We start from the raw sequence: 12595 nt of genomic DNA on the forward strand, positions 1-12595 counted from the left end.
TCTTTTATTGTCCTAATTTGAAGAAGTTTTTTTTTTAATCAAATAGGCATGAAGACTAATAAACATATGTTACTTTAATTTCATTTTTTGAATAAAAAAAAGAAAATGCCTACCTACCTACCCACTGTCTCAACTATGGGTAGGGTTTGGGCAAACCAAAATATTTTTAAGTGTGGCCTTATCCAATTTAAATAATAATGATCCAAAGGATCAAATGATACAGCAATGATCATTTCAATAAAATACAACATGTCCGATCAATACCTTAATATTTACTAACTTATTACCACAAAGAACAACTAAACAGACCATTGAGAATTTTATCACATTAATAAGAGAAAGATGAGAACTAGTATTGAATTAAATGATAATTAATAATTCTCACAATTTTATTATCATTTACTCAATTAATCAATACTATGACTGAATTTTAAAATTGTAAGTGATACAATGGTCTTAATATACTCATGTGTATTCTGATACAAACATTAAACGATCTTTGTATTATGTGTGACTCATATAATATCTCTTTCTGACGAATACTCTGTAATACAGACGATAGAATAAATGTACATTTCAACTGTCTGTCTTGGCATATTTTCAACTGGGTAAAAGGCAAACTACTTCAATTAAATGATTGTAAGAAAGTAAACTAACATGTACTGGTCATATAGGCAAGACTATTACATGTAATTGCAAGTTATCTATGAACAAGACAATAATCATTGAACTTATATGACTTCATGTCAGGAAAACCTTCCTCCAAACAAGGAAACAAATTATAAAACAATATCATCAATGTCACCACAAAAATCAATGTTTATTTTCTGACAAAAACGTGACAACTTCAACAAAGTGTTGGAAAGTAATTTACAATACAGATTTAGAAATCTTGTTTCATGACTGGCTGAGTTTGATAATAAATGTCTTTAAATTTCTACTAGAATATCATGACCAACTAATGTAAAAACCTATAAAACCTGGTGTCAAATTTAGCATGGCCTTAAAATTTGTCTGGAAATATAATACATTAATGTTCATGGCAGTTTTTTATAATTGTGAAATCTCTAGAATTCCTTTCATAATGAAAATACATCTCCTGCCCGACATGCCCGAAGAAGACAATTTATTTCTACATGCATATGCCTTTTAAGATGTTCTTTTTTCTTTTTGCCTGCCATATAAAACTTGCTACATTTGGTCTCTTGTGTAGAGTTTTCTCATTGGCAATCATACCACATCTTCTTTTTTATATTTTGAGTAAATGGTTTTGTTTTGATACATAGACTACACACTGTATCTATTCATCTAACAAGTTCAGCCAACGTTTTTGTTATTATATAAAAATCAGCTAAATTAAGCAAGAATCCAGATATAAAACAATTAATTTTCTACATGAAACATCTGTTTTGTTGATATGATGGTAGTGGGTGGATACCTAAAGGAAATGGGTTATGATGTAATGAATAGTTTAGAAATATGAAGATAATATTTTCAATAAAGCAATTGTTCCAATTAATTAACATGGTAAATAATTTAAAATGTTGTCTTCCAAATTCAGAATTTCAGGTAAAAATTAACTGTCTGTTCATTAGTCAGCCAACAGACAAACCTGACTTGACTATAGAACTAATAATTAACCATTTTATTGTCCTCTCTTGTCATAAAATGTGTAAAAGAGAAAAAAGTTCACCTACTTTCAATGTGTTATGATTCACTATTTAGAAGAAAAACAACTTTACTGTTTTTATTTTACTGTCATCACAACTAGCTAATTAAATCTGTGGAATGGTTTAATTGTAAAAACTGCAATTTATGATATTATTCGTCAGCACAAATTACAGGTTTTTGTAATAAACTAATATAAAGGTCAAGCTCATAAGTCTTACCCATATAAAGATCAGGCATATGTTCTATCACAGCTAGTTTAGCATTCAGTCGTACATGGTTCTTGTCAGCCAGAATACTACATACTTGACCAATGGACATTTTCTCATCCACTAAAATACTTTTACTGCTTCCATCTTTAGCAAAGGCTCTTACAAACAACTGAAATAAAAAACATACAATAATACAACATATGATGCAATGTCAATTGTAACTCATTCTGAACTGTCACCTATGTCTTGTTCCTATGTATTTTGATAGCTACAATTATTATGGTTCACCTATGTATCTTTGCATTTGTGACAAATCATTGGAATTTGGAATACAATTTATTTATTACATAACAAAGCATATATATTGATGTTTTATAGTGTCTTTCAATGTTGTGATGTTACACTTGCTTCATGTAAGGGTGAAGGTTGGTACATATAAACAAATCTTTAAACCCGCGGCATTTATTTTGGATGGAGAGTTGTCCCATTGAGACTCATCCCACATCTTGTATCTATATACAGTATCAGTTAACTACGGTTTTATAAAAAATATTAGCTTGTAAAGTATCTCTCAGGTCTATTTAACATGCTAAATATATTGTTTATTTTCAAACCAACAAATATATTGCCTTTACTATACAACTGTAGTACCAAGATAACACACTAAAACATTTCCAGACATCCAAACACTTCAGTCATTTTTCATTTTTTACAAACAAATTTCATGATTTAGAAACTCAGAAATCCATCTTCCCAAACTTTTGATAGCCATGAAATGCACCCAGTTGGAAATAAAGAATTTTCTATATTAATCGTTTATATAAATCAAAGTTAATGTTTTATTATTTTGTGAATAAGTAGAAAAGAATAAATGTACTAGGGCTATTGGAGAAACTGTGTTCTAAACCAAAGCAAACCATTTAGATACTAAAATACACAGGAATCTATTAGTCATAGCAGAAAAATCCTATAACACACAACTAGTTCAGCAGTAAAATGATCAGCATCTTATTGAAAAGTGCAAAGAAATCATTAGCTTGTAATTTCTGCGTGCTTTAACTTTTCAGATTTCACTGTACAATTGAAATAAATTTAAGTTTCATTCATAAATGTTTTATATGCAAAAGTATGTTGGCATCATTTCAAACCTAAAACATTTTATACACCCAGGTTATAAAGTTATGAGCATATCTTAAATTTTCAGATGTATCTATTACATCTTTATGATGCATTTAGGTGTTACTAAATCTTTGTTTTATTTCTAAATTGAAATGTTTGATTTTTGTTGTCCTGTACTGGGAGTGTGGGAATATATAAAATTAGAAGATGTGGAATGAACACCAACAAGACCACTATTCATTTATTTGGTTTGGAATATCAATAAAACATGTTTTAACCTTTGCTTAAAATAACTATAAATTTGAAAAGATCTTTATATACAGACCTTATGTATATAAGAGAAAGTCATGATTGACAGATGTAATTTCCTAAGTCTGTGATATACAGAAGTATACCTCACTGATCAATGTCAGTTTATTGTAATATGGAAAGCCAAAATAACTCTAAATTGGACTTTTTCATCTGTTAATTTCACACCTTTGTGATGTGATCAATAATATTTTTTGGGAAATAAATATCTATTGACAAATTTAGGTTGTTATTCAGCATGTTTGCTAAAATCTTTCAAAAACATAGAATTTTCTGATTCTCCTAGGATTTTGTACTACCTTTCTTATTTTGGCTTCCTTGATCTTTTCTAATGCTATCCTTATTTTCTCTGCTTTTAATCTTGCTTTCTGTTCATTCTGCAAAATAAAAATAATGCACTGTGAAAAATCTACATAAACAGAGCATATTTTTCTTACTTAGACTCTGTGATGCAATGTATCAAGATTTTTTTTTGAAACTAATGTAGAAGCTGGGGAGAAGTTATTACTGATATCCATACCTTATTGTCTGCTCTAAAAAAAACGAGGAAAGATTCAGGTTTAAATAAAATACAAAACCTGAGATCATTTCTTATCTTCATTTCATAAAATATAAACTAGTTAAAAACCAAGCACCAAACAAATGTTGTCAGCTTGTCATATATTAAACTTCATTTAAAAGTACAATCCATAAAGGGTAATTCATGGCAAATCCTTATGTTCTATTTGGCCCAGTATTCCAGAGGAAAAGATTTGTTTTTAATTTTTACATCAGATGCAGGATGATAGGTGATAGACACCTATCTATGGCAAAAGTCCATACTAGCCCTCAAGGCAAAGTCATCTAAAAAATTACATCCATATTTTAGTAGTTTCCAGTGAAAATGTAATCAAAATATATCATGATGACGTTAAATGTAATAAAAAAATATCATGATGACGTTAAAGCAGTAACAGACACATAAACCTAATGGTGTAAAAAGTAGAAATGGGTGTAAAAGAAATGTGATTATGCAAGCATTTTGAAGATTATGTTTAGTGCATTGTGCAGAAAAACATTGGTTTAAAGTAGTCTGCGAACAAAAATAAGTTGTTTTTCTTACGTGACATAAAACATGAAACTACATAAATGTCTGCATCAACCTAAATTGAAAGAACTATGCTTTTTTAATTATCATCAAGTCATGGCTTTTGGCCGATGGTTTATTTTTAAATTTTAAGTACACGGAATTGCATCAATATAGTGAATGTTAAAATTTTGTTTCCTTGACCTTCAATATGCATCCTATCTTTTACAGAAATATTAATAGCCAAAAAGCTATTCTGAGATATGTAGAAATTCATAATAACATCCTTTGGTCTATGGGGGAAAATATTGTCTCAATGGCAATTACAATATATATCATGTATATAGCTATAGGTTAAATTTCCCCATTATTATGTAACAGTTCCTGATTATCTTTGCTATAACACCTTTTAATGTATGTTTTTGTTTGTTTTTTATGCTGGTTTATCAATCCAATCATTTAAGGTCTACAGCTGCTTCCTAAACAACTATCAATATTCATACATCATGCAACAGTTTTTTATGAAAACGTGTGAAACTGAATGAAAAGCACTCTCTTCATCTGATTATTTTTGAACAAAGAAATAGTTTACAGTGAGATAAGTGTGTATATATTACATGCAATGCTAATGGTGCAAACTGATGCTATAAAATGTCTTAGCACATCTAGTTAAATGGAGAGTTCTAGGAAATAAACATGTAACACATTACAAAAAGAGGAAATAATGTTGTAAGAATTTAAAACTTCATCAGTAACAAAAGTTCCACTAGCAGAAGTGCAAACTTAGATGCTACAACACAAAAAGGTTTATAATAAGAAATAATAGAAGATACACTAGAGGTCATCGGAAGATATAATAGAGGTCATCAGAAGATCAGAAGATATAGTAGAGGTCATCAAAAGATATAGTAGAGGTCAACAGAAGGTATAGTAGGGATCAATAGAAGATAAAGTAGAGGTCATCAGAAGATGTAGTAGAGGTCAACAGAAAATATAGTAAAGGTCAAAAGAAGATGAAGAAGAGGTCATCAGAAGATAAAGTAGAGGTCAAAAGAAGATAAAGTAGTGGTCGTCAGAAGATATAGTAAAGGTCAATAGAAGATATAGTAGAGGTCAATAGAAGATATAGTAGAGGTCATTAGAATATATAGTAGAGGTCATCAGAAGCTATAGAAGAGGTCAACAAAGATAAAGTTGCAACAGGTCAATTGTCAAAAAAGCAGCAGCCATTACTGTTACAAATACACACAAGACAATCAACAGTTTAGCAGCAGAAAGATTCAGGAAAGAATTAATGTCATGAAAAGAAGTAAGAAAAGGAAAGACAGAAAAGCATTAGTACAAAGTAAGGAATGGATAGTGTTAGTAAGAAAATTTGTAAGGGTTCCGCGGAACCCAGTGTCTCGCCTTCTTTTGCTGAAAATCACAGGCTCAACAAAATGATGAAAAAAATCAATAGAAATATTCCTCTTGATACTATACTTTGATTGTAAGAAGCTTCTGTCCAGGTTTAGTAAAAATCCAGGATAGTTTATGAAGCTAATAAATGTTTAAAAACTTATACTGCAGACGGTATGTTAAATTTTAACTGGAAGAAAAACTAAGTCCATTTATAAGTAAAATACAGATACACAAGTACAAAATATTAACAAAATTTACTTCTAAATACTAGCTTATGATCATAAACAAGCTTCTGTCTAAGTTTGGTACAAATTAAAAGTAGCATAAGAAAGATATTATTTTTTTTTTAAATTTAACCACAGAGTGAATGTGTTGTTTCCTGGCAGAAAATCTAAGTCCATTTAAAAGTAAAATACGGAAAAAATGGATTTATTTTTTTACAAATTTACTTCTGTATATTATCTTTTGATCATAAACAAGCTTCTGTTCAAGTTTGGTACAAACCCAGGATAGTTTAAGAAAGTTATTAAAATTTTAAAATCTTGAACCACAGAGTGAATGTTATGTTTCCCCACAGAAAAAAAACTAAGTCCATTTATGAGTAAAATACGAAAAAAATAGAATTTCATTTTTACAAAATTTACCTCTGGATACTATTTAATGATCATAAACAAGCTTCTGTCCAAGTTTAGTAGAAATCCAGTCTAGTTTAAAAAAGTTATTAAAATTTCAAAAACTTTAACCACAGAGAGAATATTTGTGGACGCTGCCGCCGCCGACGGAAAGTAGGATCGCTTAGTCTCGCTTTTTCGACTAAAGTCGAAGGCTCGACAAAAAGGAAAGATAGTAAGCCATTTATAGAAAAGCATTAGTACAAAGTAAGGAATAGATAGTGTTAGTAAGAAAGGGAAAGATAGAAAGCCATTGATAGAAAAGCATTAGTACAAAGTAAGGAATGGTGTTAGTAAGAAGCCAGGTAGAGTAATCACAACACAAGTGAACAGTGACACAGGCATCTAGACTTACAGGAGGACAATTCTCTTTATGGAGTTCTTCTTCAAACAAACTCAACTGAGACATTAAAAGTTCATGCATCTAAAAATATCCAAAAATGTCAAACATTAAAACAATAACTGTAACATATTAAAACCTGTCTTAAGAGGAAAATCTTCATGTTTATCGTTCATATTAATGTTAAAACTATGTACTACTAAATTTTCTTTTAATCTTTCTTCCTGAATGTCGGACTTTTGGTCTGACAATATACAATAGTTAAACATTCATGAACATATCTAAGTCCTCTTAAAACAGGCTATCAAACTCTGAAATGTAAACTGTGACACATCCACATTTCTAGTTGTAATATAGTCATGTGCATCTTAGTACCTTAATGAAATTGTAAAGGCAAACTATAAAATATAGTGGGTTACATCATGTCTAGAAGCACATTTTTCCAGTCAAGATATTCATACCATATTTTCAGTATGCCTTAAAAACTAAATTCATTTATAAGCCAGATCAAAATGGTTCTGTGCCATACAAATTCCAAAAATTTTTACATGTATCTATAAAATAACATAAATAACATTGATTAATAATTGGTGAATGTACATTATTGTGGAATTTATAGAAGACCCTCTAACATGACTGAGTATACTTTGATGTGTGACTGATGCCTATAGCTGTCAAATTAGTCAAGGCTATTTATTGCCTTAAACTTTCTGGCAAAAATACAAAATAATACATTTTTTTATGCTACACATTATGTCTGTAAGGTTTAAGTTTTAGTTCAATATTTCAGGTAGTCTACAATTCATAAATGTAGTAGACTTAATTTGGCCTTGTACAGACTGTTATTTTGGGCTCCTAGTGAGATGGGCAAGGTGCTAATATCAAAAAATAATGGTAACAAAATACATTTCTTAACAAAATAACTGAAAACTCCATCAATTTCAACACATCAATAATGTATAAAAGGATGTATTTCTAAAATGTGCAACCAAGCTGAAGCAGAGAAATTTCCATTACCAATAGTTGCAGATTATATAATCGGATTCCCCATGTCATTAAGGATGCAGCGTTCCTGTCATTGCACTTTTAAACTGACAAATTACTTCCATGTTCTGAAGATTTATGGTTACAAAGAAATCTCACACAAATATATATTTGTTTGAGTTCTTTTTCTACTATTATTAAAATTCAGTAAATGATCATGGGTAAATCTTAAGCATTCGAAAAATGAAGTTCAGAATAAATCCAATTAAAAAATAAATGCTATTCCTTACCTAAACTGAAAGTAAGCCATTTTCAAAATGTATATTTCCCAGTATTATTGGAATAAATTTGGTACACAAAGACTTAACTTCTGACACAACATTTAAAGGTAATAAAAACAAACTGGAATTATGAACAAAGAATTTTTAACAAAATTTGACACCCATCCTGCCTGTAATAAGACAGACAGGAAATCAGGTCTATACACAAATGAGAAGTTAAAGCAGGATTTTCTAAAATTACATAGGCATAGTACCTAAGTTATAATGGGGATCAAAAATAAATCTTTTAAAAAATTTTAACCGGTAGAATTTTTTATTCTGTTCCCTAATTTTAAACCAGGGTCTAATTTTCCTTTTTACATCTTAATTGAATCTATTGATCTATATTTCAAGCAATTTTCTTCTATTTTATCTAACTATGAAATTAGGGCCGTTTGTTTCGTGCTTAATGTCCAGTGGCAAATATTTCATGAATCTTAAGGACAACGTAAATATAAAGAGAGCAAAACATTTGCAAAGAAAGTATATCTTCTTTTATGAAAAATAAATATTAGACATATCATATAGCTTTTTGTAACAGTCCTGCAAACCTTAGACTTTATATCCAGGTAGTAAATTTATCAAAATCTGTCAGGTATATAGTCAAGAAAAGAGATTCTTTATTATTAATGGGAAAAAATTAAGTGCATACAAAATATTCACTTAATAATGCAAATTTTTGAATGCATTACTGTCAAACATTATGCGTCAACATTTATTAAAACAATTGATTTAAGACATCCCATTAGAAGCATGTAGCAGACTTTGATCACCCTTATTCTCTATGTTAATTATTCATGTGAGATACAGTTAGTCATTATGTAACAGATTATTATCACTTGATAACTGATGCATGACAGAGTCGGTTTACAATTAAGGGGACATAACAATACTTGATGCATGTGACAATTTCCCATCCGTGACACTTTTTCCTTTGTACAAAATTCTGGTAGAAAACTTTTTATAGGCTCTAAATACAGCGTAAACTAATACATCAAGATACTTATTGAATTGAGCCACAAAAGCTTTCTGAGAGTCATAAGTTATCAGGACCTCTTATACATATGATCAATTAGTTATTTTTGATAAAACATTTATTGATATTTTGGAGTTAACCACCACTTTCTATGTGTCATCAATTATTAAATACACTATTAAAATCACTCTTACATAACAAACTGGCAACATGTACCTTCATGAATTTCATACAAGGTCATTAACGGGTACAGGAATACGTAATTTTGTACAGTTCTAGAAACAACTTCCAAAACTTCATCAAGACAAACAGCCCTATCAAACCAAATTTTTCCCGCCAATTTTACCCCTGTGTTTGTGTCTGTCTGATGTTAGGAAATTCTAACCTTTGTTATTCTTGTGCGTGTTTTTAAATTTGGGTTCATATGTTTGTCATGGAGTTTAGTGGGGTGTCCATTTCAGTACTAACTTTCATTGTGTTGAAGAGCCTTTGGTGGCCGTTGGCTGTTTTCTGCTCTCTGTTTGAGTTGTGAGTTGTTCTCTTTGACATATTCCTAGTTTCCATTCTCTACTCTATTTCATCCACTAAGCTTACTTAGAAGATGACAGTCGATAATAAAACTACCAATCATCTAATGCAAATGTTTTTGTTGTCATAATTATGACCATAAGAGTCATTTTGGGGAAATATATTTGTATGGCGTCAAGTCGAAATGTTCTGAAAAGATGTGATATCAATAAACTTAATTTGTTTTTGTTGACTGTTTTGTTCCATTGATTTTCACACATGTTTGCCAACTGCTCAATGAAATATATCACATTCCTATGAAAACCCCATCCAATCCCACTCCAATCAGAATAAACATGATAGTAAGAGGGAAACATTTTCAATGGTGTCACTTTTTATGTTTTTATTTGTCACAAGTTTCCATTATCATTCTCAAGTGCAATGTTTATCATCACACCATTCTCATAGAAATTTAATTAAAATCTAACTATAAATGGATCCAGAATTACCTTGGACTACATTAAGGTTTGTCCAGGACAGGTGTGAAAAATTTCATGTCCAAATTTCCCATAATGTACCAATCAATTATTGATGATTTTAATCAACATCAAACTTAATCAAATAACTAGGTGTGTTTTCATTAAACTTATCCATCATCCAAATTAGGAAAAAAACATACTTTGGAAGAGTTATAAAGTGTCTCAATTCAAAAAATATCTGAAAATTTTGAATTGATTATAGATATGATTGACATATTAAATTAAAATTACTTCGATAAACAAAAATGAGAATGAAGGTTTGCTGAAAACTGTTCCAGGCATTTTTTCTTGCATTCAAAATTATAAAAAAAATGTTTCTGCTACCAGGTAATATTTGTAGGTCAAGTCCACTGTCAGAACAATATCAAAATTTAATTGTTTTTTGTTTACATGCTGCTTATTTTGTGTTTTATGAATCTATAACAATACAAAATTCAAGTTGTGTTGGTTTTCTTTACTTGACCTTGACCATAAGCCGACAAGTTTCTTTAAACAGTCACATACAAATGCCTTAAAAGGTTTTATTTGTAACTTTATCTGTGAAAACTACCCACCTCTGAGACTTGAGCTGAGAATGGCGTCACTGTACTGGTACTAACAGTGCTTCCTGAATCACCAGAACCAGAACTGGAAGCTTCAGCAGACGACGATACTGTAACCATGGAAGTGAAGGATTCAGATGATGGAAGAGAGGCATTTTCTGAAAAAGCTGAATCTGTTTCACAAATATCATGAGCATCAGAACATGATCCTCGTCGAGTAAGAAATTGGTCCGGTAATAATTCCAAATCACCATATGGTAAACTATGTCTAAATGATAAACTTTGTGTAATTTCTGAAGCTAAAGCATCTAATTCTGATTGAGCTAAATCATTGCCACTATCCCGATGTTCATCTTTGACGAGGCCCATGTTGTTCCGATCTAATTCATACTCTGTTGTGTTAAGTTGCATTTCCAGATCACATAATTCTCCAAGTATTGCATCGAAATTGACATCCTGATTTTCTGAAAAGTAAACAACAAATCTTATGTTTATGCAGCTCCGAGAAAAGTACATTTAGCCATATTACCTAATAATGTGATTATTAAGGTAATACTTTGTTTTAAGAATTCAAAATTTATCTGACATCAGAACTATTCCATAAAAAAAATCTTTTTTTAATCGATAATGATTAAAAGCAAATATAGTGAGCTCCAGAAGCTCCAGAAAATAAGACGGCACATAAGAACTGAAGTTCTGATAGATTATGCAAAGGAAAAAATTTAAGACCCTATAACCATAACAGCTTTTGTCAATACCACAAACATGAATAAATATGGGAATAGAAACTCCTTCATAAGATCCAACAACTGATAATATTGGAAGAGTAATATGCCCATATTCACAACACATACAATTTACTTGTCACTGTTCTATATAATACATTTCCACTAGAAGTTAAACCTTCTATTCTGATCAAAGGCTTTGTCTCTAATGAGAACCTTATGGAAAATTAGTAAACTTAATTAGCCTATTGGCAAACTGAGAAACATTGGTTTTAATGAGGAGGAAAAATAAAATGATTCTCTGCCAAAAACTGGCGTCTATAATGTCTGTTTGAAAGATCAAATGCTTCTGTCAGAGATATGTTAACCAGGTGTAAGATACATCAAACTTATAATCATCAGAGCTTTTAAAAAATTGATGGTCAACTGAAATTTTATTTTCTCCCGTTTTCCTATTTTCTTAGCAATTTCACCAGTCGAAACTTTGTACTAATGTTGTAGCACAGATATAACTAAAAGGTATCCAAAGATGCACTGTTCAGGTTTTTATTGCATGTTCTTACGACTCATGGTCTAGGTAGGCTAAGGGTAAGGTGTGTGCTCGTATGAAACAGGTTTAACCCCACCACCTTCAGTGTCATAACCAAGTAAGACTAACTTGACCACAAGTTGCTTGTCTTTGTTTGTATGTTTGATGGAGGAGGTCAGGTGTCAGAGTTTGATATGGTTTGTTGTACTGTGCCACATTTTTGGTGATTCCTATTATCCTCTTTAAATATTATTGATATCTACTTGAATTCCATCACAGTGATTGTTATATTTAGATTTGGACACTACCCAAGTAAGATCTCTCATCTTTTGTCTGAGTTAATAGCTTAGTATCAACCAGGTGTTCATCTATCGTGTTAGATGGCAGGTAAATAAATAGTCAGAAAACATCAAAGTCAGATTTTCCAAACTTTTGTTTTGTCTTTTAATATTCAATGCTTTTTTTGTTGTACCTTGCATCTTAGAGAGTATTATGACACTTCCTCTATTTCTGTACAGATTTGTTTCTATTTGGGTAGATCATTTTTCACCCAAAGCTTTGGATTTTAAAACAAATATTTTTCTGACTTCTAAATCAGAAAGTTTGTTGTGAGAGTAAGCAGTAGCTAATGATAAATAAAACTGTTACAGAAAATTTGTGTTATAATTAAAATTCAATTACTTAAAG

At 30.5% G+C, this 12595-nt stretch overlaps 1 protein-coding gene across 19 annotated transcripts in view; it reads right to left on the bottom strand.

Moving 5' to 3' along the window:
- LOC134706296 (ras-associated and pleckstrin homology domains-containing protein 1-like) overlaps positions 1-12595 on the bottom strand; it is a 72156-nt gene that overhangs the window by 10761 nt on the left and 48800 nt on the right. For 18 of the 19 annotated variants that reach the window (XM_063565094.1, XM_063565101.1, XM_063565098.1 and 15 more), the window contains 4 exons: positions 10667-11118; positions 6802-6870; positions 3608-3685; positions 1890-2049 (listed from right to left, as the gene is read on the bottom strand). In XM_063565094.1, the coding sequence (XP_063421164.1) occupies positions 1890-2049; positions 3608-3685; positions 6802-6870; positions 10667-11118 (759 nt within the window). The remainder of the gene's footprint in view (positions 1-1889; positions 2050-3607; positions 3686-6801; positions 6871-10666; positions 11119-12595) is intronic. The other variant, XM_063565106.1, reaches the window with a different exon arrangement.

Source organism: Mytilus trossulus, chromosome 2, assembly GCF_036588685.1.
Source record: "Mytilus trossulus isolate FHL-02 chromosome 2, PNRI_Mtr1.1.1.hap1, whole genome shotgun sequence".
Lineage (NCBI taxonomy): Eukaryota > Metazoa > Mollusca > Bivalvia > Mytilida > Mytilidae > Mytilus > Mytilus trossulus.